General features: G+C 34.8%; 4 protein-coding genes across 5 annotated transcripts; all 4 read right to left on the reverse strand.

The window, feature by feature from the left end:
* Window positions 1-2831: 2831 nt before the first annotated feature.
* Window positions 2832-9518, reverse strand: LOC112524647. The gene is made up of 2 exons (XM_025134573.1): window positions 9411-9518; window positions 2832-5245 (listed from the first exon to the last, which is right to left on the reverse strand). Exon 2 carries the CDS (start codon window positions 5104-5106, stop codon window positions 3061-3063), a length of 2046 nt encoding a protein of 681 aa, XP_024990341.1. The 5' UTR covers window positions 5107-5245; window positions 9411-9518; the 3' UTR covers window positions 2832-3060.
* LOC112524846 lies at window positions 3061-5106 on the reverse strand. Its single transcript, XM_025134793.1, has one exon. It carries the CDS (start codon window positions 5104-5106, stop codon window positions 3061-3063), a length of 2046 nt encoding a protein of 681 aa, XP_024990561.1.
* Window positions 9519-11433: 1915 nt separating the features above from the next.
* On the reverse strand, window positions 11434-23705 carry LOC112524649 (probable protein phosphatase 2C 76). 2 transcript variants are annotated; one of them, XM_025134575.1, is made up of 9 exons: window positions 23454-23705; window positions 22212-22486; window positions 19774-19901; window positions 17322-17420; window positions 17011-17169; window positions 15215-15301; window positions 14631-14722; window positions 12035-12109; window positions 11434-11947 (listed from the first exon to the last, which is right to left on the reverse strand). In XM_025134575.1, exons 2-9 carry the CDS (start codon window positions 22469-22471, stop codon window positions 11663-11665), a joined length of 1185 nt encoding a protein of 394 aa, XP_024990343.1. In that variant the 5' UTR covers window positions 22472-22486; window positions 23454-23705; the 3' UTR covers window positions 11434-11662. The 2 variants fall into 2 exon arrangements, with proteins under 2 accessions (XP_024990343.1, XP_024990342.1); XM_025134574.1 differs by having other exon boundaries at window positions 22212-22516; window positions 23454-23689.
* Window positions 11663-22471, reverse strand: LOC112524847 (probable protein phosphatase 2C 76). The gene is made up of 7 exons (XM_025134794.1): window positions 22212-22471; window positions 19774-19901; window positions 17011-17169; window positions 15215-15301; window positions 14631-14722; window positions 12035-12109; window positions 11663-11947 (listed from the first exon to the last, which is right to left on the reverse strand). Exons 1-7 carry the CDS (start codon window positions 22469-22471, stop codon window positions 11663-11665), a joined length of 1086 nt encoding a protein of 361 aa, XP_024990562.1.
* Window positions 23706-26793: the final 3088 nt, after the last annotated feature.

The following is a 26793-nucleotide window of genomic DNA, read 5'->3' on the forward strand; positions in this document are numbered from 1 at the left end:
TGATTCAATCTCCTTAAGCCAACACATGGCCTTAACAGGATCACGCTCTTCGAAAAACTTAGGGGGTTTGCATGCAAGAAACATTTTGATATCACCTCTTCCTCTTCATCGACCTCGACTTCTTGTTTCTATGGTTGTAGCAATTTTTGGATTTTCTTCAGTGTTCAAAACTCATCTTCCCCTGCCTCTTCCATGTCCCGTAGAAGTTCTCCCAGAACGATTAGGATTATCCGTCATTCTTACTTAATACTTGCAACACTTTAACATCCTTTACTACCACAATAAACAGATCTACAATTAATCACTTGTCGAAGTATGATAATATGCTTAAATCAGGTCTTTCCAGCTCAAGATTACATTAATCTCATGTAATCTAAATCTATCATACTTATCATCATATAGGTCCAATCATAACACATTCTCAGGTTTGAAATCTTAGTGGAACCTATTATCACATACTCAACATCTCTAGTTTAAGTCTAAGTTTAAGAAAATTCTCAGGGTTATCTCATTGAGTAACCTTTGGATTTAAATTTACCCATTATATCAAGTTTTCATGTCACCTCATTGTCGACGTAGGCTGTTTACATGTACTATAGTTGATGTGGCATTTCTTATCACAACATTGCACTTTTAAAATTGTTTTATTATAGCATCTACATGCTCTTATTACAATATTGTACTTTTAGTTTTAATATTTTATTATTTAGATATTTTACATATTATTTAATAAATTAGAAAATTTCTAAATCATTCATTAATGTACCAATATTAATAAAACTAGCAAAACACAATTTATCTCGCTAATATTTTTAAAAAATATATATTATTTACAAAAATAAGAATTGTTATTTTTTTGCCAAAAAAATATTATCTTTTAAAGAATATATCATACTTGTTTGAAACAAATTACTTAACGTACAAATATATTAAATTAATTAGATTTTTTTGAATTATTTATTAATATAACAATATTAWAAAATTGTAGATCAYAATTTATMTCGYTAACATCTTAAARRRAASTTTAAAADATAWGTATTTTTTTWAACAAAATAAAATAAGAAGTGTTACAATTTTACAAATAAAACAATTATCTCGAAAATAATATATCATATTTATTTAAGAAATATTTTACTCTATAATATTTAATTTGCATGAAATTTAATAAGAAAGAGTTAAAATATTAATAAAAAAAACCACTTAATGCCTCTTAAGTCTGAACCGGTCAGACGTTTTTATTTTCAGACCGTTTGTTTTTTTTTATATAAATAAGAGCTGAAAAGCTCTTAATTTGCTCTGGAAAAAAAAGTGATAACATAATCACTTAAATCCTCTTAATCGCTCCCTCCAGACTCTCCCTTCCATCCTCACCTCCAGATTTAGTCCTCCAAATTTATCTCGCAAGACATTCGATCTCCAAATCAATCACGACCCAGATCGATCCACATATTCTTGTAAAATCATGACCCAGATCGATCCAAATCTATCAGATCCAAAACTTGACTGATTCAGATTTCAGATTTCAGACGTAAAAACAAACAGTCTGACTGATTCAGATTTCAGACTTTAGTACCACCTCTTAAAATTCAGAAATGAAATCAGACTTCAGACTTCAGAACTTCTTAAAAAACAAACGCCACCTAAATGTTATTTTAAAATAGATTTTTTTATTAACCTGGATATCCAACTCGCTATGCGAGCCGACTAATCTCAGGGCAACCACCTGCTTTGCAAGTAGCCCGAAGTCATCGCATTTGAACCTCCGTGGTCACTAGGGGATTTTTGTTACTCCTTGGATTTGAACCTGGAACCTCCTAACACTTTTGATCTTTGGAGCCAAACTCAAACCAATCAGGCACCACCCTTGTGGTTTAAAATATATTTTTTTAGACATGTCATCAAAATAATGTGTCATCCACATCACCTCATTGAAGTCAAACAAGCAAAAAAAGTAAAGCGGTTAACCGGTTTAAAAGATAACAAGTTACTCGTTGCTATAATGGATAAAAAATTTTGAAGTACGATGTTTTAATAAAAAAATAATTTCAAAGTATATTGTTATAATAAGAAATAATGAAAGTAGAATGCTATAATAAAAAAATTATGAAAATAGATTGTTATATCATATATTTAACCCTAAAATAAGTTCCAACTACAAAAAATATAAAATGAGATATAGAAAAATCGATAACGAAATTAATATTATTAATAACTACTAAAAATAATTAATAGCTAAATAATGACGCACTTAAATAATAAATAAAATATTTATTTATGAAATATTCAATATTAATGATGTGATTGATAATAAATAACATCAATTGACTAAATCAGATTTGACATTAAAAAAATAATAACAAAACATTTAATAATGATTCATATAAATAAATAAAATTAGATTTGATATTTAATAAAAGAGTATCTAAAAATCTCACTCCTCCCCCATTAATTGATTCTTTTAAAGAAAAAATAAATAAACAGGTTCACGTACGAAAGGACGTCTTGGTTCACGCAAAAATGCATGTAGAATAACACAAAAGGACTTACTCATGTTCAAGCAAGCTTCAATAATACCATTGCGACTATTACAGACGCAAGAGGTGGGCTCTCGCTTGAATCAGAACCATTATGCGTTGGTAGGCGTTCGACTCAGTCTAATAGCCTACCACTTTCGAAGCTATCTTTTGTCGCTAACGAGAACCTGTGAGACGGCTAAGATGTAACCACGATTGACATCACTACGGTCGGGCTATCGAGCACGGAGTCCACGCAAAACATGTAAACAATCAGAAAAAACAAACAAACAAATTGAAAAGGGGGGGATTGGTTGGTTAACTGTAAAAAGAACAGGGGTAATTAGTCCTCTGCCTGATTTAGGAATTAATCATATAGAAATGTTGCAACACCTGTTCTATACCAAAAATACAAAAACCACCATTTTTTTCTGGTCATCCACCCCCATATAAATTTTCAACAAAATGTGATCCATCCACATACAAAATCAAACTATTTCTGCTGACCCAAAAAATTATAATGAAACTACTAACACATACCTTTTCACTATTTCTGCTGCTTGCCTTCTTCACCATTTTCAACCTCCTCATTACTTTCTTCTGTTGCTGCTTCTTGAATTAGATCCAATGGTGTTGCTGCTGGATCCAGCTCCAAACAACCTTTCGGACAATTATCACCTTCTTCGCCCGTCAGCACGTACTTGGGTACTTGATGCGAGAATCGGAACATTTCTTCTTTCGGAATCACTTCCACTTCACTTTCATCCGTGCGCCCATGAAACACCGTCCTAAATCCTGCATGCTTCACAAGACGGCTAACGGACACGCCTTTCTCTTCATTGTAGTCGTCCAGCACTTCTACCATGTCGTACTTGTGTATTACGTCTTCTGGAGTGTTTTCGTTCCAATCAGGGGACCAGTTCCTGTAAACCGCCCACACTTGCCCTTTTCTTGGAAGAATATGAATGATCCCTTTTGCTTTTGTCCACTCGACTTTCTGAGAAAATGAATTCAGTGACTTGTTGAATTCGTGCCTCCCGACTCTGAATTCCCCACAAGTCTTGCGAAAACCGCAACCCAACCAGTCAAATGACCCAAACTCGCTGGTGGTTTTTGAGTTTAGCCAACTGATTTTCATCTTAAATGGATTCCTGGAGATCACTTTATGAACTAATGCATAGAAGCGTGGCATTCCGTCATCATCGTCATAAGCCGCCCACACCTGGTTATCTCCGAAAGAATTTTCAGTACGATCCAAGTCAAAATCGTGAAAATCAGGATCAGGAACATTCATTGAAGATTCTTGACGTTCCTGCGCATCTGCGGGTTGGTCTACACTATTCTTTTCAGAAGACTGGTTGCCGTTTTGAGTTTCCTTATTTACTTTCGTCTTCTCCTCAGAATCCCATTCGATTATTTTCTTGCGGATCTCCGATTGAGCCTTCTGCATCAACATGTTCCGAGTTTCAGATGGAGTCAACTCCCTACTTCTATTTACTTTATTAGAAAAGCCAGATCCCTTGGATAGATTTCCACCGTTTCCTGTGGACATCTGAAACGGGATCTTAACACCAGAAGACTGAGCATCATCATCTGCTTTTCTCTTTTTCGAGGGCCACCCTGCATAGAATTCTTCACGTTCTCTTTTCAATCTGTCGTTAGCTTGCTGAACAACGCTTGCTGCTTTTGTTGCAATGGAGGGGTCTGTGCTACTGGGCACATTTGTTCTTGAGGAAGGACCCCAATGGACATTTGATTTTTGAGTGGCTGCAGTACTTCTTCCAGGGTTACTATTGGATCTACCACTAGGTGCATGATTGCTTGAATCCTGACGAGCAGATGATTGAGTTGACTTGGGAAGGTTGACAGGTGGCGGCATTTCCTTGGCCAGAAAGGGCTCATGACAATTGGGACAAAGAAGGGTATGATTAAGATACAGATTAAGATACTCGTAATGCATTTTGCATCGATGGCAGATAGTCCAAAAAGTATCATTCCGCTGATGAACAACTGGAGGTGGAGCTGCAGGGCGGACCACAGGCGGAACTGATCCTTGACCCATCCTAGTGGCTGTGGTACTACTCCGGATGTTTGGCTTTGAAGTTGCTCGTTTTGCAAAATTGTAAACTCCATTGGCAGCAGGGGGTGCTGATGGACCACCAGTTTGAGATGATGGCACTTTTAGATGGAACCCTCTCATACTCCGCCTTTGGTTATAAGCTAATCTTTTAGCCTTATCAGACAACAAACTCCATGCTTCTGAAAGAAGTTTAAATGCACCATCTGCACCCACTGATTTGTTTTTATCAGGGTGCAACATGAGAGCCAACTTCCTGTAACTTTTCCTGATTGTTTCATCATCATCAGCAGGTTTAACACCAAGTATCCCATACCAATCCACTTCTCCACTTATCTTGTTCTCTGCAGAGATGTATACATCAAGAGTCGTCAACAGCTGTGAGATGCCATCGAGCCCAGGGTATAGCGTTTGGGCCTTCAATGTAAATTTCTTTGCCCCAGCAAAGTCTTTATCAGCTAACTTCTTTTCAGCAATGACCTTTGCCCTCAAAGCCTCATCTTTATTGCATTCCATGAGTTTCAGTGCCGACCCTCAATGTTCACTTGTCTCTTTATCCTCTACTACTGTAAATAATCCAAAGGAGCTAGCACGAGTATTGAAGACTAAAAGTCGAGGGCATTTCCTTCACAGCGGTAGCAATCAGTCAAAATACCTGAGGTGGTGACAAAATCAATACATATTAAATCAAAGTATTCTCTTCCATACACCTTTCATTTATGAACTACACATTCAATTCAACTGTCATTAACTTGAGGACTTGTGTTCAAATTTCCAATATCTACAACTTCTACTGAAAACTTACAGGGACGTGACGTTCAAGTACCATAATATTCAAGAAAGACAAGACACATGTCTAAAAATGAGGACTTATGACACAAATTCACTAGTGGTATCATAATGCCGATAGTGGAATAAACATGGTTGATCGAAGAAATCATGTATATATCGTATTTATTGTACAGGATTTCCATTTTCTAGAGCATATAAAGATGACACGAGTATCTCTTCTGTTAGCCGGAGTTCAAATTATGCCACAAGTAAACAGTTCCATCTCAACACTTTGAGACATCTTTATTCCAAATACGTCACAATAACTACACCTTAATAATGCAATCATTAACTTCATTGACCAAAACTCCTTTACCCCTATTCTCTAAACAAACACAAGATATACATATCAATTTATGGGATAAAATGATTGTGGTATCCAAAGAATTCATTTTATACTAACTTCAACTGTTGTATCCGGTTCTAAAACTGCTTTTGTCATTTTATCATACATAAACTACATACTAGCTTAGAACTACAATGAGTCATCCCGCCATCTATCCATCATCCAATCTTCGATCTCATCCGATTTGAACGTATAGTTATAAAAAAATCCAACAAGCAAAAAATCCAAAGTGCCTTCTCCCAAAAAAGAAAAACATCCAAAAAACAAGACATGTGTCTCGAGAATGAAGAGTTATGACACAATTTACTAGTGGCATCATGATGGCCACAGTGGAATAGACTTGGTTGATCAAAGAAATCATGTAATCTTGTACTTTATAATGAATTTTTTTCTTTTTCAAGAACGTATTAATATGAAATGAGTATCTCTTCTATTAGGCATGGTATATTCAAATTATGCCACATGTAAGCAGTTTCAACAGAACACTCTATTAAAATCTGTATTCCAAATACATTATCCTAACTACACCTTAATAATGTCACCATGAACTTTATTCACTTATCCTCCACCCCTATTCACACACAAACACAAGATATGCATATGAACTTTATGGGATAAGATGATTGTGGTATTCAAGAAAATCATTTCTAAACATGCGTTTGCCAATTTATCATGCATAAACTACATGATCGCTTAGAATACAAGCCATCTGTCCATCACACACAATCTTCTCTCATCCCATTAAAACTTAAAGTTATCAAACGAGCCAATATGCAAAAAGATACAACTCTCGTCTCCAAGAAAAGAAAGCTTGAGCCCTTGCCCTGCTCCGCATCATTAATCACGCAGAATTACCAAAGCTTTGAATACAGGGACGTAAGAAGTCTTCCGAGTATAAAGCTTATTCTAATATCTAGAACTTCTCAAAAAAGCTTTACAGGATAGATCACATTAAAGTACCATAATATCCAAGAAAGACAAGACATGAGCCTCAATAATGAAGACTTATGACATGAATTTACCAGTTGCAACATAATGCCGACAGCAGAATGGACTTGGTTAATTGGAGAATTCATGTCATCTTGTATTTTATGGTAAATGACTTTCTTTGTCTTGAACATTTAAAGATAAGATGGCAAATGAGTATCTCAATGCATAAAAAACTCAAATTATACCACAAGTAAGCAATTTCACCTCAACTCCTTGAAATAGTTGTAGTCCAAATACGTTACTCTAACTACACCTTAATAATGCAATCACAAACTTCATTGACTTATAATCCTCTACCCCAATTCATGCACACACAAGATTTACATATCAATTTATGGGATAAGAAGATTCAGGTATCCAAGAAATTCAATTTATAATAACATTAAATGTTGTATCCGGTTCTAAAAATGTTTGTCATTTTATAATTAAGTAAACTACAAACTTGCTCAGAACTACTATGAGCCATCTGTCCATCACACAATCTTCAATCTCATCCCAGTTAACGTATAGTTATCAATTAAACCAATGCAAAAAAAGTGTCTTCTCCAGAAAAGGATAAACAGGAGCCTTTTGCCCTGCTCTGGATCATTAATCACACAATAATACCAAAATTTGAAATACTGTGACGTAAGGAGTCATCCAAGTATAAAGCCTATTCTAATATGAATATCTAGAACTTCTCCTATAACATTGCAGACGACATGACACTAAAGTACCATAATATCCAAGAAACACAAGACGTGCCCAAAAAATAAAAACTTATGCACGAATTAACTACAGGCATCCTAATGCCAACTATGGAATTGACCTGGTTGATGGAAGAAATCATGTCACCTTGTATTTTATTGTAAATGATTTCTTTTTTTAAAACATATTAAGATGGAATGAGCATCTCTTCTATTATGTATCTGAAATTCAAATTATGCGACAAGCAGTTCCATCACAACTCTTTGAAACATCAGTATTCCAAGGACATTACTCTAACTACACCTTAATCATGTAACCACTAACTTCATTAAGCTACAATACACTATCCCTATTCACACACAAACACAAGACATGCATATCAATTTAGAGAATAAGATGATTTTGGTATCCAAGGAATTCATTTTTATACTAATAACAAATGCTGTATACCTGTATCCAGTTCTAAAAATGTGTGTCATTTTATCAAATATAAACTAGTAAACTACATAACTGCTACTACAATGAACCATTTCTCCATCACACAATCTCTCATCCCATTTAAACGTATACTTGGAAAAAAAAGCCTAAGTATAAAATTCTAAGTGCATAAGCCCTTGCCCAACTCCAGATCATCAATAACTCAACGTTACTGAAATTTTATATAATTGGACACAAGGAGTCATGCAAATATAAATCCTATTCTAATATCAAGAACTTCTCCCTGAAAACCTTACAGGGGCATGATACTAAAGTACCATAATATCCAAGAAAGACCAGGACGTGTTGTAAAAAAGGACTTATGGCGCGATATTACTAGTGGCATCATAATGCCGACTGTGGAATAGACTTCATTAATCAAAGAAATCATGTCATCCTGTATTTTTGTAAATTATTTTCTTTTTCTAGAACATATTAAGATGGCATGAGTATCTCTTCTGTTAGGTATGCAAAGTTCAAATTATGCCACAAGTAGTTCCATTGTAGCTCTTTGAAACATCCGTATTCCAAATAAATTACTCTAGTTACACCTTAATAATGTGACCACTAACTTCATTGACTTACAACAATCTACAACTATTCACACATAAACACAAGACATAAATATCAATTTATGGGATAATATGATTATGGTACCCCAAGGAATTCATTTCATACTAACATCAAATGTTGTATCCAGTTCAAAAAAATGCTTTTATCATTTCATCGTACATAAAATACATCATTGCTTAAAACTACACCGAGCCATCTGTCCTTCGACATAATCTTCTATCTCATCTGTTTAAGCCTACAGTTATCAAAAAAGGCGATTTGCAAGTGCAAAACCCTAAGTGCATTCCCCAAAATTGAAAAACATGAGCCCTTTCCCAGCTCCAGATCATTAATCGCTAAACATTACCAAAATTAAAATACTATTGACGTTTGGAATCACTCAAATCTAAAGCCTATACCAACCCCACTTGCGTTGCTATATGCACCTCATTACCTGGTGCAGTCATTGAATCGGTGCAGTCAAACATCAGGTGTACAGGCAAATGAATGATCACAAAGAGAGGATTTCGATTTAGGGCATCGACCCTCCTTAGCAATTCAGAATCAAAACTTTGACAAAAGTAAAATAAAAAGAGAGAGAGAGAGAGAAAGAGAGAGAGAGAGACCGCACAAACATCATGGACTGTGACTAACTCCAAAGCTGGTCGCACAAACAACTACGTCACACCCAAAATCCAAAATTAACAAAATAGAACAAACAATAACATCGGCATCACAATGAGATTCAAATAAAAAAAACTGAACAAGAATCTGAAAGACTTGAGCTAATTACGAGAATGAAGTGGAAATTGAAGCAAATCAACAGTAAAATCCCAAAACAGAGCAATTGAAAATGAAACCCTAGATTCAAGATTCGTGAAATGCAAGTGAAATTTGAAAGAAACACAAAAAAAGAGAAGGATGGAGAGTAGATTACCAGTTGATATACGAAGGAAATTGATTTGATTTGATAATTGTTTGACCTTTGCGATTTTCCCACCAAATTGTAAAGGGGGAGAGGAAAAGACCGAAGGCGAAACTTTGGTCAAAACCCCTCAGAGAAATGACTCCAAGAACAATCAACCCTCAATATGCTACAAAAATAATATCTTTTTTAAAATTACTACAAATAATATATAAAGAGGCCTAAGGCGATGGGTTCGATCTAGTTTTTTTTTTTTTCCCAACTTTCCGAGTGAACCCTAACACGATTAGCTTAACCAGGGTTAACTTTTTACCATGGTTGGGTTACAATTTTTATTCCAAAAATAAAGTATTCAAATTACAATACTACCCTCTTAAATACCATAAAAAATTGTGATACCTTTTTTTTTTCATTTTGAAGTTAAATGTCTTAAAATAAATTATCCATGTGAAATTTTTAAGTCTAAATGAAAATTTGGATGATATTTTATTTATTTTTTATTAGTCCTTCAACATTTTTATGTTTGATTATATAAAGATTTTCGTTTTAATAAAAATGATTGACGAAATTTATATATATATATATATATATATATATATATATTCATGTGGATGTGTGTGATTATATAATACTAGAAGGGTACTCGCGTAATGCAACGAGATATATCTCGATTTCAATGTTTCATTTTATTTTTTTGATCTCTATCAATGTTATAATACGAATTTATGTGGTTTTGAACAAACAATATTGTTTTTCTTAGTAAAATGTAAATTTGAAGATATCATAAAAAAATTTAAAAATATAAAAGTTTTCATTTTTTATATAATTTCTTTAATTTAATTTTTTTTATTATAATTGAATTTAGGTTTAATGACGAAGTAATTTATTTTTGTTTTAATAATATAATTTATATAAAGATAATAACTAAGTATTATTAGAACTCAATGGTTATCCTAATTATATTTTAGATTTTATATTTAAAATAAATTTTATATTTATCTAAAACATGAAGCTTATTAAGTTGTACTTACGCACAATTTACTTGTAATCTTGAATTTTAAGTAATGTGCATCAATAAACAGTACTTCATACATAAAAGATAGTTTTTAAAAAAATTTGTCAAATGTTTTATAATATAGTATAGATAATCTAAATAAATACTTTTTTATCCTCTATTTAAATTTTAAATCATCCAACAAATGTTTTAGAACGTTTTTTAAATTAAAAAATGGAGATGTTATAGATGTTTTTGCTCCATTCAAATTTTCAAAATGAAAAAAGACAGAATGTAAAAGCTTTCCAAATATGAAGAAATCCTTAAAATAATTACTTAAAAGTGATAAATGATATTTCATTTTTTTTCCATCAATAAAAGCATTTGAAACTATATTAATGTGTAAGAAAAAGAATTAATATTTTAATAATATAATTAATTTTGTAATCTAAAAGAATCTTTTGAAGTTAATGTAAATATTTTTGGAGATTTTTTTATTTTAATTTTAGAGGAGTTAAAAAAATGTTGTAAATAATCATTGTTTGTACAAGGGGTCCTTCATACTAATGCTAGGACTTGTCACAAGCAAATTCGAAAATGAAAGAAGTCTATCGAAAGCCTTACCAAAAAGAAGAGCAAAAACGTCTTCTCAGAAAAACCTCATGTAAATACCATGGAATAAGGTTTGATCCTTTCCTTATAGCGGGATAAGCCTCTATATTAGTCTTCAATGAATCCGATTATTGCAATTGCTCAGGATACCAGCTATTGCAATTCTTTTCCAGATAGCGGATCACATGTCCAGGTGAACTGACCGTACCCTAAACCGACACAGGTGAACAAGTAGGGGAAACAAATTATGCACTTAAGCACCTTCAAGAAAACTTATATTTTAGGAAAGAAAAAGAAGTTGATATGTAAAACAGTCTTAGGGTAGATTGATGCCAATGAAAGTTGAGGTGATTTTGGTGCATAGATATAGATGTATGGAACCACTACTAGTAACATACAACAACAGCAAACACCTGCCAACATTCATCAACGAAAACGGAAATGGTGTCATTATTATAAACTGTAAGATTTAATCAAAACGAAACATAGAATTTACACATCCAGCAGCAGATGGTAGAACAAGCATTTGAACACCCCAAGTCGTTCTCCGTTCATTGCTATAGATACCACAACACACCTATCAACAACAGCTAAAAACACCCATATTCACCGTTTCAGACCCTAGTTCATACAACACAACACCAACAAAATTAACCAATCATTCATCCGTCTTCGTTTCTTCGCTTCTGCTTTCACTTTCACTTTCAATTTCAGTCTCGGTTTCGAGTTCATTTTCTGGTTGGATTTGGGTTTCAGTTTCGGATTGGCTTTTGGGTGGTTGTGGTTTGAATTCAGGTGCAGTTGCTGCTGAAGATTCATGATGGTAAAGCCTCACTACAATGCAGGTGATATTATCAGCACTTCCACGGCTAAAAGCAGTCTCTATCAACTTCCTCGCAGCCGACTCAGGTTCCTCTTCCAACAGTGCCAGTGAAACAGCATCCTGCTCAAGGAAACCAAATCCAATTATATATCATATTGAAAGGGGTTTTGGTGAATCAAAAACAAGATATGTTCTTAGATTATATACCTCGTTTGGTACAACATCCCAAAGACCATCACTTGCAAGAACAAGCAATTCAAATTCTTCATCAAGTTCTTGTTCCTGGAAAATGAAAGATCAGAATAAACCTTCATAAATAAATTGATAGGCCTTTTGGGAGAAAATGCCTACAAATTAACCTCCTGATTGGAATTTGTAATGCCCATGAAACAACTAAATAGAGTGTTGGAACAAGACAAGCATAACTACAACTATCAATTAGAATATGAGATGTTCAAACTGATGTGTTCCACATTCATAGAAGACCAGGTCAACCCCACTAGGTAAAGGCTTTAATGGACACAGAGGAAACTTGCAACTTCTTCATGGAGGAAGCAAAGTGGTAGGTTCAAAAAATCTCTGACATGGAAGGTGCTCTCAAGTCGATAAAATCGATGCAAGAAACATACTTGGCATTGTAGAAAAGGCATTAATTCCCTTCAGGCCATGGAGAAGAACTATTCACACGAAACCACACACAAGGAACACATGGTGAAATTGGAAGGGAAGAATGCCATGGTTCACCTAGTTCACCCAAGGTCCCTGTAGATGTCGCATGCTGGATGGGCAAAGCATGGATTTGCGAAAAGGATCTCCATAGATTTTTACAAGTCTTAGTAACTTGTAGTATAGTTTGGAGCATTCTAGGTTGCTCACATAATGAAGTATTTGAAACTCAAGATCTTTTGATGCATACAGGTACTCTATACAGTCTCTAGTAGAGCCTAGAAACTTCTTGTAATTGGAATGTCCTTGCATCTAGAATCCACTGAAAGAGGAAAGTGTCATATGAAGGGCCCTTATTCGTATGTGTCTAATAAACAATCCAATAAAGCATTAAATAAATTGGCTCTACCCTTTCAAGTCTCTTTGGTTTACTATCCTTTTGTCTTCTTCTACTCAAGTCCTTTCACACGAGATTCAGGCTAACTTAACATCCTCACAAACAAAACTAGGTGCCAAAGCTTGTAATGTTTTCAAACAAATCCAATTTTGGGCCAAATTAGTTAAGTAAAAAAATACTAACCCTGTGAAAGTGAGCTCTCCCCAAGAAAGATTAATTGTTGGTTTTGGTACCAATTATGTATGTCTAGTGGTATGTGCATGTCTATATATGTATATGTATGTATATGAATATCAGCATATGCATCTATGTGTGTGATCATATTTTATATATATATATATATATATGTGTGTGTGTGTGTGTGTGTAGTAGGGTGTACAAAACTCCTGACAGACAAAACAGAAAAACAGAACCAGGATGGGACCAAGCCAGTTCATGTTCCGTTCCGTTCAGTTCTCATTTCTAGAATTTTTTTAAAACCAGTTTTCAGTTCAAGATTTTTTCCAAAATTTGGTTCTTGGATCGGTTAAGTCTGGTCTTGGAAACCGAAACTGAGCGAGTTTTTTATTTCAAACTTAAAACGACGACCTTTCAGGTTTATATTTTTCAAATCAAAACAAACCCAAACTTTTTAGTTTTCAAATCCAAACAAACCAGTATAGATCAGTTCGGCTTATTTTTTATTTTTTGGTCTGGTTCCAGCCCAATGCACACCCTTAACTATGCATGTATATTCATACATACATACATACATACATACATACATACATGCATACATACATACATACATACATGTGCGTGTTTGTATGCTGTGTGTATGTACGTACATAAGCAAAGACTTTATTTTCAAGTCTTATTGAGAGATCTCGTCTCACTTTCTTTTCTCTTGCAAGCATAAGATTAGTTTACTTCCAAGTTTTGGCCTTCATTTCTGAACTTGTAATGTCTGGATTTTTCTCTTAAATTTTGTTTACCATGACACATGATCAACAATTTGGAAAAAGTCCCATTGTACCCCCCCCCCCCAACACACACACAAAAATCAAGTTGCACCCAAACATGGATTTGACAAATCAATTACACGTCGGTAGTTGATTCTAACACTTGGCAAATCACCAAATTGAAAAGAAAAAAGTATTTGCTCTTTTTGTACCACTTTTCTTTAATGATCTTTTCCATCAAACCACATGATTATATGGATTGAAGAATGGGAAGATCGAACGCAGTTTAAGGAAATTGTTTTACTATTTGTCAAATATCTAAAGAGCGCATCAATTAAACCAAATTAGAGAAATCTTGTGAATACAAATCAATAGTCAATATCATCAATTTATTTATAACAATTATAATGGCCAAATAAGTAATTTTAACATGAAAACTTCCCTAAAAAGTAAGTGTTGAAATTAATGGAATAACCTAAAAATCTAACTGTTGCGATTTGCACGGGAGGAAGCATGTTTCTTCCGGCTAGATATAAAAACACGCACAAAATACATCATGTGGCTGATGCCCAAATATGTAACAGCAATAAAGAAGCATATTTATACCATCACCTAAAGCCTAGGAAATTTCTAACAATATATAATCGCCAACACTAATTGCAAGGCCAATAACTATGGCCTGATCCTATTGAACACATGTACAAAGCACATATTCAAGTGAGAACCACAATCAGGTCACTAATTACATTCATGTTGAAGTAGATTAAAACAAAGGACAAAAAAAAGCTTCAATGATTACCTGAATTTCAGGTTCTGCCACAACAAATTGCTTCAGCATACGGTTTCCAAAAGCACGAGACATTGCTAAAACACCTCCAACCCTCCAAGTGCCTGGAAACAACATGAAAGTGAATATTTGAAGTCCATGAATTAGTGGTCAGTGTTGACAAAAAAATGTTAGACCGTGCATAAACTTCATTATAGGATCTCTTTAGAAAATTTAGCAATTATTGACAGGATCTCGCCCGTGGAAACTGGTATCTCCACATTCATGCTAATGACTTCCATTCTTTAGTTCTCCCCAGTTTTCTCCAGTGCAGAGAACAAGGCAAAGAACAACAGATTAAAGCAATCCGTATTGGATGGAGAAAAGAAGAAAGATCCAACCATTGAGCCATATGTGAGGACCCAAAACATAAAGGCCCAAAGAGGACAAGCTAAACAGTTCAATCTATACCTATGAAAAGATGTAAATCTAAAAATCCCATTTGTCCATGATCAAAACCAAGTGAGATCAAATCCTTGTTCTTGCAGCTCTAGAACAAGTTTGCATGAAACATAGGATGTCACTTTAGGAGGAAATCAACAGCATTACCATCTTACCTGCCCACATCACAACGCCACCAGCACTTTCAATTCTCTTCCTCTCATCGCTTCTATTTGGTTTGTGATCGTCAGAAAGAGGGATAGCTGTCAATTGAATGATATGAATATACTTAAATTAATTAAGTGGAATAGCAACACTCGATCACAATGGCAATTGTATGGTTTATTAGTAATGAACATGAGACCAGGAAATACATAACCTAAATGAGCACTCATTTCTACAATTTCAGCCAACAGAAAATAAGCAATTTAAGGACTAAGCATGCATGCATATGACGTATCAAACAGATCAACAAGTAATACTCCAAGAAAAATAAGACAGAATCCTTCACGTGCAATCATATAATACTCGTTGGCTCCATACCAACGCCATGTTGGTTTACCACTGAATGGGTTGAGACTTTGAACAAGTTGATGACATAGATGTTTATTAAAAAATCAACTCTGAATGGTCTAGATATGTCTGAATTGGCTAGAGGAAAGGATGACAGTGAATAGAATTTAGAGCACTCGTTTCACCCACCACGTTCCCTAGAGCCCCACTGCACCAACCACCCCCCCCCCAACTCACAACTCCCGCCCCACCACTGCACCCTCACTTCTTCCAGGTACACCCCTCCCCATCTGCATGTTGCAATCAAATGACAACACAAGGGCTGTCTTTTCAATTTCTTGTGACCCTTTTTTATTATAGCCATATGAACATACTCCTTATTCCTATTCCGTACTTACTGCTTATTATAAGCATAACAATTAGCATGCTCCTTTTTATTATAATGGTAAGATTTGATAATTATTAATTGCTACAGTTTCATAATATGCTGTTAATTGACTAGTGGTTTTTATTTGTTTTATTCCTTTTCTATCCTTTTGGGCTCCATTATTCAGTTTTATCAAATAGTCTTGTTAAAAATGCTTCAGATGGTTAAAATAGTAATTTTGTCATCCTGCTATCCATTCAGTATGTTTTATCACACAGCAAATTTTCAATCAGTATCAATTCCAGACAAAGCCATTTATCCCGTTATCCGGACCTCGTCATCGTCCAATTTTATCTAACAAGGCCACTTGTCATGTATGCAATTGGCATGAATATTGAAAAAGATTTGGAAAAATAACCTCTTTCAAATGAAAGCTTTTTTAGCCCTGGGAAGGGAAGACTACTAAAAAGGAGTAATTGATAACTGGGGAAGATATGAGGGGAAAAAGATTAGCAACGCACATCATGTAGAATAAGATAAAGTAGGGACACACACACACACATAAAATAAGCCTAAAGTCCTTACATATTCAACAACAATCAAGTTACTACATAGATTTTATAATCTTGTTCGGACGATGCTGAACTTCAAGGGGGGTAACATTATCTTATGTTAATAGTGATTTTATGTCCAATGTTTGAACAAGGGTGACATAGTGCACCATGACTACTCAGCTTTGTGAGGGTTAAAGAGGGAAGTGTTTGTATGCATCTTTGCTTTGCATGGTGTAAAGAGACCATTCATATGACTCAAATATGTAACCTTTCTCTCAAAATGGAGTAATTATTACAATTTGCTGCAGAGCTCTCCCCTTGAGAATATCTTGACAGCAATTGGCTCATAAAATATGTTGGTAAGAACATACAACTTAATTTCTGCTATCACCTTGTTCATTCTAAATTCTACAACACATATAGCAGCTTCCTTGAATTGATAAACCAGTCATGTCAAGAATGTAGATGTCATATCTTGAATAACTTTACACATTTTCAGGCTTTTAGAAAGGACAGCAATAGACAATTTGAAAATTACCTTTGCCTGCCTTCGACAAGACAGTCCGAGAATCTCCAACATTAGCAACATACAGATGATTACCTACCAAAACAGCTGTTGAAGCAGTAGAACCATCATCACGGAAGGTATCCTTTCCAGACTCCAAGAAGTCTGAGTCGGTCTGTTGATAGGTTTCACCTGTGAATTCATTCGAGTTTATGGGTCTGTTCATGTTTACATAAAAAGAAGCCAAAGAAAAGACCTGAAATCTTTATTTCTCATTGTTATATATGGTAGCACTCAGCATCTGCCACAGGAAAAAGAAGTGGTAAGTTGTCATAGGAACTTACTTATTGCCACTCTGGTGTTTGTCAAAAATTTCGGATGATTCATGAGGTTCTTGAAAAGATTTTCCTTCAAATACTCAGCTGCACGTGAACCACCATGACCTACACAAAACTACCGATCTTCAAGTAAGAAATAGAAGAGAAAACTAGTGTATCATTTGAGTAAACTAACAGATCAGAAACATAATGTGTAGAAACCAAACGAACTCGGTATATCCCACATCGAGATAGGGTCTGGGTAGGATGCAGATCTTGCCTCTAGCCCAGAGGGTGGAGAGTCTGTTTCCATCAGAAATATAATGTGTGGAAAGTGTAAACAACATAAAGCCTCTATTATATAATGCACCTAATTATTATACTAATACTGACTTCTTATATGCAAATATACTATCTTGCATATGAATACAACTAAGCTTCTATAACTAAAGATCATCCTTGGTTATTAGTTGCCACCTCTAAAAAAACCAACCCTCAGGAAACAAACTTAAAGCCAATGAATATTCTATCATGAAAAGCAATGACAGCAAGTTTCTTCATCTGAGACTATAATAAAGAGCATTGCGACATCCCAAGTTTGTTTCACGATGCAATTCTCCAATTTTACGTAATAACTGATTCCTTCATCAATGACTGGTGATCAATTTAAAATGAAATAGTACTCATTGTGGAATTGATTAACAATATTGCCAAAGCTGACGAAGGCGTATCTGTATTTGGCGGAATCGGTGAACGGACCCGTGAAGGAAATGATCTTTACATGGAAATGAAAGAATCTAAAGTGATCCATGAACAAAATATTGCATAATCAAAAGTGGCTCTAGTTTATGGTCAGATGAATGAACCACCAAGAACTCGTACGAGAGTTAGTTTGACTGCCCTAACTATGGCGGAATATTTCCTAGATGTTGCCACTATGAGAACGGAAACCTTACATTCAAATCCATACCTCAGTGATAGCTCCTGATTGAACAATAAAGGTGCATCCTAGACAAAGCATTTGAAGTCTAAACTAACCTTGGTCCAGTTGAATTCAACTAAAATCAGATCACTATTCAAAAAGAAATTATATCATTCAAATCAAGGCCAAGACGGTGATTTAGTGGCTAGTGGATTGCATAGGGTGTGGGTTGAAAAATGGGGGTTGTCGAATCCCACACAATGAATATCGACCGTAGAAGCCATATCTCATGTACAATCCCCTTGTACCAACTAAGGGGCCCTACATGGGTTCTATCAGTTGTTTGTAGAAATAGACTTGCCACAAACGTTATCCCCTACGTGGATTTCACGTGGGCATCCTTATGTGTGTGCACAACACATGCATGCTGGCCTTAGTGCACACGTACAATGAGCGTGCACGACAAATGTAAAGAAAGCAGTGAAATTATGGAACGAATAATGATGAGTTGTGGGTGCACGTGCACAATTTTTATCCTTGTCATACAATCACTTGCACAAGGACAAATGTAAAGAAAGCAGTAGAATTATGGAAAGAGTAACGATGAGTGGTGGATGCACATTTTTTGTCCTCGTCATACTTGTCGTGCGGATTTATTTTGTTGCTATATTTATTAGTACAAGTGTCATTTTGAATGTTATTACCTTTACTGTGATACAGATTACTTGTGTATTTTAAACTATTGATTCATGGAAATAGGGAATTAGCATTATATTTAAGCTGGAAAAACGTACATACTTATGTTGCAAAAGATTAAGGCAGATGATCCCAAAGATGCACTTTCTTGAGATGAAAAATCAGCCAAAAGTTCTCTTACTTCCCTCATCAATTACTAGCCTCTCCCTATGTTTCATTGCTTATGGGGGAAATAATTGATAAAATAAGTACTTCAGCGAAAAACAACAAATCCTATTTGTCAATTATTGGTTAGGAATGGCAGCTTCAAGGCTTTTGGTATAGAGCAACTTTTTTTCATTTTCCAAAGAAACAAATTTAAAACAATTAAAGATAAAGAAAGGCAAAGATTATAGCATTCTGTACACCAAGAAGTTAACTAGAAGCTCGAAAAACAGAACCTCAAACCAGGCAAGATGAGGTACTTTGTTTGTCAAGGCAGCCAGCATGGTCTTTATTTAATCCCAAACTCATTCAGCCAAAACAATCAAGAGAAAGAAAGGGAAAGTTTGTAGGTTTTTGTACACAAGAAGCTCCACCGGAAGCCAAAAGAAAGGGAAAAAAAACTCAATCCTAGCAAGATGAGGTACATAGTTCTAACAAGGCAGCCAGTTAGATCTTTATTTAATCCCAAACTAATTCAGCAAGGCCACGATTGACCCTACCTAAAGTACAAACCCTTATGTAACCTGGTTCAAAAAGGATTACTCAGTCAACATATATATCTTCAAGCATTAGCCACCTCTACATCGTAAATAAATGATAAAAGTGTTTCTCCAAAAGAAGAATTTTATCGTAAAAATTGCTGAGAAAGAATATAACCATCAAATATCCCAAATAGGCAGACCGTCTGCCCATTGATCTTGCAAGTCTTGACATCATAGAAATCCTCCATGCTAACTCTTTTACCTCTGAAACTTGAATAACCACAGCTCAATTTTCCATCTTCACTGTCAATACGAAGCCATAATGAAGACATGTAAGCAAAAAGGTGCAATCGCAAGTTAATCAAACACCCACAAAGCCAAAAGAATACAAATGTTGGAGTAGCAAAATTATTTAATAAGCACTGTTTCCATTTGTTAGATATCTAACATTCTTTCCACTTTCTTGTTAACCAATCACAAGTAACTTTTGTAAGACCTCAGTTATTCTACCTTCACAATTGTGACACTTCATCATATTCCATGGCCACTAGACATATATGATGTTAGGTCAGCTGATCAGAAAAAGAACCACCTTTCCCATATTACTAGTATACCACTTAATCTAGCCGGCAGAAAGAATCTTCCATTAGTTTGTAAGAAAACCAAAACAATGTGAACAGATATGCTAGGAGAAGAAATCAATTATGTAATAGAAAAAGCATGAGAAACCAGCTTAAAGCAAGTAAATTTACGTTCGATGGGTGGTGCTTTAGCAAATAATACATATTCATTAGTGTAATAAAACTATGATGACAACACTTGTTGAGACGTTTTGAAGTTTGAGGATATACTTACACAAGCATTTTGAAGGGATAATATATTTGTAAAACCATCAATCTGAGTAGAGATGTTCTTGAAGTTGACATATTATGGAACTGTCCAGGAAAGGAAAGGTGCTTTCATAAATGGATAAGTAGTTGTATTACTTGTGTTTCTAAAAAAATATTATTTTGATAAATAGATTTCCCTACTCAATTATTAGAATCACTTTCTTTACATTGCTATTACCCCTCCTCGTGCAAAAAGAAAACGACTTTCAAATGAATTTTTGCAGAAGAAAGGAATGTCAGAAAGACATTTTTGTGAAAAATTATAGTCGTTTATAAATGAAGTGTGAGAGCATAGCAACTGGAAAAAAGGATAGATAAGTAAAAATATAGGGTGTGCTTAAACTTTAATGGTATTGATGTATTTACTTAACAGACATTTGATGTATTCTTGCAGAAAAAAGGAAAATCAGAAAGATATTTTGTGAAAAACAATGAATGAGGTGTGAGTGCAATCCAACCGGGAAAAAAGGTTAGATAGGTGAAAATATAGGGTGTGCTTGCACTTCAATGGTATTGATGCATTTACTTAACATCCATTTTATGGGTTAACAAACATAACAAAAACATGAATTATAATATAAGCTAGCCAGCTTTAAAACATGGTAGTCACATGTTGGGCAAAAATATTTACACTTGGCGCAAGGAAACTCTATGTTGCTTTACTTGGAAAGAAGAATAAATAGTTACTTCACAAAGTTAGCAATAGTATTACTTGTGTGAAAAATACGAGACTAGGGTATCGAATATGTAGGGTTCATGCATCCCTTAAGCTTGTAACCCTCGTAATTACAAGACATATTGAGCAATTTCTCACCATCTATATATTTAAAAACGTTTCCCTAGCAGATAAAACACCAAGCTGCCAGCACAAATTCTTTAGCATATGCTGATATGCAACAAGTTGCAGCAGGTATTCAAGCAAAAGAATATATGTTGCACCATAATATCAAGCAATCTGCTTTCACTTGATCAATGGTCCTCTTATTGGAAAGCTTCTAAACTCAAAAGCAAGTACAAATAATGCTAAGAGTTCAATGCTTCAGCCTTCATGCCAGATAAAACAATCATGTTAACTTTGAAAATTCATGCAACCAACTAATGTAATAATATCCCCTGATCCTCTATTGCAAAGCCTACATTAATACTTAAGAAAGAAGTTAAAATAAAAAACCAGGTCACCACTGTTATAGAGATGCAAAAGCTTGAATACTAACTCTTACCAATGCATCAGGAGGAATACGTGGACTCAAATGCAGAGAGGCTGATGGCAGCAGATGGAAAATGCATTTTCAATCACGATTCAAGTGTGTTGAAAAAGAGAGAATAGTAAGTTTACAAAAAAGAACGTTAGCTTGGCCTATCCCATTGACAACTCCACATTTACAGATAAAAAACCATAACCATGTGCGGCACACTGGAGGTATGTGTACATTAGAAGAAACACTGACACGCCTCAAGTCCAGACCCATGAAGCCCGTTAATTGTGAAACATAAATTAACCCTCCTGATTGAGAAATAAAAAGAACGGGTAACCAAAATCCTTCCACCATTTTTTGTGCACACAGTACATCTCACCTTAACATATCCATGCTACAAGGTATCTGCTGTAAGATATAGAACTACAAGGTATCTGCTTTAAGATACATTTTTACAATCTGCTTGCAATTAAAGAAACAAATAAAGCATAAACTGCAAAGTAGTAAATAAGCAAAAGGACATTCACCTCTTCCATCCTCCACTTGCATAGCCACCATAGTTATCCTTCTCAGGTGAAGTGTCAGTAATCAGACCACGGTTAGCCGATGCGCTATTATCCACCATCATTTTCCTAATAGATGGAAATATTTTAACAGAGGAAAAAGTTGCTGCAGGAAGAGTCTTCAGGCTGCTTTTGAAATTTGCAAACTGCACCAATCCTTCCGCAACTTTCTGAATATTCCCAGCTTGCAGAATCACTGTCCTGAGATGACTGCTGCATACCATCTAAGAGCCCACAAGCTGGTTTGTACATATAAGCCAACTTTTAACCTTAAAAACAAATAAAAGGACTTGAAACATCACAAATCCATCATATTCCAGACAACAAGAGGGCCTTTGTGTGCACCAACAAGTTCAAGAAGTTTCCAACAACCCATATAATGTAATTATTTTAACATGTATGGTGTTTTCTAGAAATAGAGATGATAATCACCTTCCAAATGATCACGTAGTAATAAAATCGCCTTTTTTAGTAATGTGTTGGAAACTTGTTTCCAACTTGTAGCGACTTCCTAGCGTATATAGAATTTCTGAAACAAAATGTCACTCCCAGACCAGTTTCCTAGTTGCTCACTGAACTTGCTATAAACACTTGTAATGTGCAAACATCATTCATGAAATATTAATAGCATTCAAGATATCGAAGTTAGAAAGGTTGAAATCAGAACCTACATCCTTAAAGACCCGGTAATATTTCAAGTGTATCATATGATCAACCCTCAAGTGTACAACAGATTTGCTTTAATCAGCTAAAACCGGAAATGACACAACTTTCCCAATTTTGCCCAAAATAGAAAATTAGAGATCAAGCAGCAGTGATAATCTTGAAGTACGCAGTATACTCAACTGCAATCAAATCAAATGAAGTAACGCAAATCAAAACATACAAGCTTATAAATATGAATAGCATTCATCATACAAAGATAATGTCAATGTCTAAACACAGATCATAATTTTAATCCATAGCCACAATCAATCTTCTTTTCCAAAATTAACAATATTCAATGATATAACATGTGTAGACTAGCTTAAACTGGAAAGGAGAGAAGGGAAGTAATGAGATGACCATACTCTGAAAACTGAGACAGATTCTCAAAAAAGAGTAGGAATCTTACTAAAATGGAATCACGTGTATAACACATTAATCCAGAAATTGAATTGTAAACCCTTGAATCTAAGACAAATGATGTGAATCTGAAAATCTTACTTTTCAGCGTGATTTGCTCCAGGAACTGCAAAAGAAACCCAGATCTAGCAACATGCTTATCGAAGACAGGATCGGAATCTGAGATGCAGATACGAGATGAGTAGAAAAACTGTTGAAGAAAAAGAGAATCTGAAACCCTAGAAATCGAAAAGATTGAATCCAAAGAATATCTGATCGGAATCAAAGAATGGAAAAGGGAAAGGGGATGCGAAGGAAAGAGGACGTTTTGGGTGTTTTATTATGGGTAGTGGTGTGGTGTAGCAGCAGTGGCAGTGAGCTCTGTCACCGAACAGCTTTGCCACGTGGCACACTCATGTGTCCACTACCAGGCCTACGGGTCCCCCATCGGGTCCGGATCTTCTAAATTTGGTTCGGATTTCAAAAGGGACATTTGTATCCCTTCTTTCATTTTCTTTTAAAAATTAAATATAAATTAAGATTCTTATGTTATACATAATTAGTTAATACTACTGTGTATAAATATAACTCTACTTATATCATTTGGATTTCAACCGATAAACACTTTACTTCTTGTTGCTCTAGCAAAACCCACCCCTTCCTTTTCTCTGATGAAACCCCTTCCTTTCACGGTCTCTTCCATTGTCGACGCTTACTATTCAAACTCCCACCAAGTAACGGTGATTCAATTTAAGACCACGAACTTAGGTTTGGTTCGGTTAGTTTGAATCAAATTTAGGACGTGTTGCCTTGAGCTCGAATCAAGAAGAAGCAACAATTAGATGCTTAACAAAGAGAAATTTAGATTTCGTATGTCGATTCAAAGTCGAAACCTTAAGCCATGACTTTGAAGTCAAAATCTTTCACTAAATCACTCAAATTTTTGTTACAAAAATGTAACACCCTTAAAATAGGAGAAAATTTGAACTTGCAAAAACCTGAAATTTTACCATAAATGTTAATAGTATCTTCCCAGAAAGGGAAGCAACTCCATATAACAAGAACAGAGAAGAAACAGCTAATAAGTAACAACCTCCTAATCTAAATCATTCTAGAAATAGGTTACATGCGGCTGTTACTATAACCATCAGAACACTTCTATACTTGTACCACCAACTTCATAGGCACTCAAAGATGCTACCTAATGAGTACCTCGACCATTGCTCAAACATCATTGGCCTTGCTGCCTAAGAAACTTGATATACATGTCATTTAAGAAAAAGTGTTAGACTAACGTCTAGTGAGATCAAACAGTTTATGAATGTAGTAATAAATATAAAGCGAGAATATAAACTTGATCAAATCCAATGCTCCACATATTTAATTTTAAAGACTATAAAGTCAAAACTCATATTGTGATGACAGAGGAGACCCAGTTTTTCCATTGATAGTTCAAAACACAAAAGTAAGCCACATATCCATGTTCGTAAGCCCCACTACGGATCGATGGTTTTTTAGTTCAACCTTGCACTATTCATGGCATAAGACCCACGATGATCCTAGATATGCTAGTTCACTATAAATTACACCATGTGGTGAATGGCAAATGTTCGACTCCATGAGCTCGCACCACAATGCCCGCGATGACCCCATGCCTATTTCTAGTTACCATGAAAGAAAGACTATCTCTTTTCAAAACCAATAATTCGACTCATATGCATATAGATCCATTGCATACAATTTGATATGTATCATAACTTTAAAATGACCCAATATTAGCAAACATATAGTTTCTATCACATTTCATATTACCATCAAGTCATTTAAATACAATGTTGACACTAAAGGGTCTAGAGCTCATAATTTCCAATATACCATTTTCCATTTTCCAAAACAAAGTATTAAGATACCATCATCTTTCCAAAAGTTCATTAACCCAAGGATGACATTATTTCACAAGTACTAATACATTTCTTTTCAATAATATGATCATTTCCGATCAAATCCTTATAACTGTAAGCCAAGAACAACCCAAATTTATGAGATTAATACTCCAAAATGTTACACACACATATCTATACACCTAATAAATAAGTAACTTGGGTGACACGTGTCATCTTCTGATGAGTCGGTTATCTTATTTTTCTGCCTAAACATGTATCTAGACACAATTTACATTAATGGTTCAATTAGACTCATTTGAATGTATCTAGACACAATTTACATTAATAGTTCATTTATATTCATTCGATTGACATGTGTCATCTTATTCAATCAATCCTACTAATTTAGGATGCAATTGATTTTATTCTTTGGTTAATTAATTCGTGTGGTAACTGATTCTCGAAAAAAAATGGTGTTTGCTTCTAAGTTTAAATTCAACTTACTGCTATAGTTTCATTTCTAAATTCAACTTTATTCTAGGGTTAACTTCATTTTATTCTAAATTCGATTTACTGAAAAGTTTTACTTCAGAGTTATTTCAAGAGAACAAGTCTGAAATCATTCTTCAGAGTTAGCTCACCCGAACTCTGGAGTCTGAACTCTGAAATCTTCTTTTTCAGATTTAGAAGTCTGAACTCTGAAGTCTTCTATGATTCTGAAGAGTACAAGTTTGAAAAGTCACTTCAGAGTTAGCTCACCCGAATTCTAAAGTCTTCTTTTTCAGACTTAGCTCACCCGAACTCTGAAGTCTGAACTCTGAACTCTTTTCTTTCAGACTTAGAAGTCTGAACTCTGATTTAATGGGATTGGTTTTACACTTTAGAATTATTTTAAGAGTACAAGTCTGAAGAGTCATTCTTCAAAGTTTTATTTCAGAGTTATTTCCATTGTACAAGTCTGAAGAGTCATTCTTCAGAGTTAGCTCACCCGAACTCTATAGTTTCTTTTCCAAACGGACACCATGCAGAGCCTCTGCATAATGCATGCAGATCTTTTAGCTTGCCTATACAGAGCTCTGAAGTCTGAAGAGTTTTACTTCAGAATAATTTCAAGAGTACACGTCTTGTAATAAACTTATCTAGACTTTGAAGATAAGTCTTTAAGACTTAGACTTAGTCTTGTAAGCCATTGCCCCTCTGGTTGGTCTGGCTTCTGGATGTCAGAGGAGCTCTTGTTGGTCTTGCTCTGTATGATGCAAACTTTACCATGAGATCTTTTTCAAAGATATTGGGCATTTGAATAATTATGAACTCAAAGTCTTCAGATTTCGTCTTCAAATTTGACACAGACACTCTTCTAAGTTTAAATTCAATTTACTAATATAGTTTCATTTCCAAATTAAATTTTATTCTAAGGTTATATCTCAGAGTACAAGTCTGAAGTCATTCTTCAGAATTATATTTTAGAGTTATTTCAAGAATACAAGTATGAAGAGTCATTCTAAAGAGTTAGCTCACCCGAACTCTGAAGTCTGTTTTTCCAGACTTAAACAGACTTA

Source organism: Cynara cardunculus (genome assembly GCF_001531365.2).
Source record: "Cynara cardunculus var. scolymus isolate 2C chromosome LG 13, CcrdV1, whole genome shotgun sequence".
NCBI classification, from domain to species: domain Eukaryota; kingdom Viridiplantae; phylum Streptophyta; class Magnoliopsida; order Asterales; family Asteraceae; genus Cynara; species Cynara cardunculus.

Coding starts and splice junctions, on each gene's coding strand:
- LOC112524647 (XM_025134573.1), bottom strand. CDS start 5,106: ATGGAATGCAATAAAGATGAGGCTTTGAGGGCAAAGGTCATTGCTGAA.
- LOC112524846 (XM_025134793.1), bottom strand. CDS start 5,106: ATGGAATGCAATAAAGATGAGGCTTTGAGGGCAAAGGTCATTGCTGAA.
- LOC112524649 (XM_025134575.1), bottom strand. CDS start 22,471: ATGGTATGCAGCAGTCATCTCAGGACAGTGATTCTGCAAGCTGGGAAT. Junction 17,421..19,773: donor CCTATTTGGGATATTTGATG/GTTATATTCTTT, acceptor AGTTTTGTGTAG/GTCATGGTGGTTCACGTGCA. Junction 17,170..17,321: donor AAACACCAGAGTGGCAATAA/GTAAGTTCCTAT, acceptor ATGAATTCACAG/GTGAAACCTATCAACAGACC.
- LOC112524847 (XM_025134794.1), bottom strand. CDS start 22,471: ATGGTATGCAGCAGTCATCTCAGGACAGTGATTCTGCAAGCTGGGAAT. Junction 14,723..15,214: donor TGGCGTTGTGATGTGGGCAG/GTAAGATGGTAA, acceptor TGTTGTTTCCAG/GCACTTGGAGGGTTGGAGGT. Junction 12,110..14,630: donor TGGCAGAACCTGAAATTCAG/GTAATCATTGAA, acceptor TTCATTTTCCAG/GAACAAGAACTTGATGAAGA.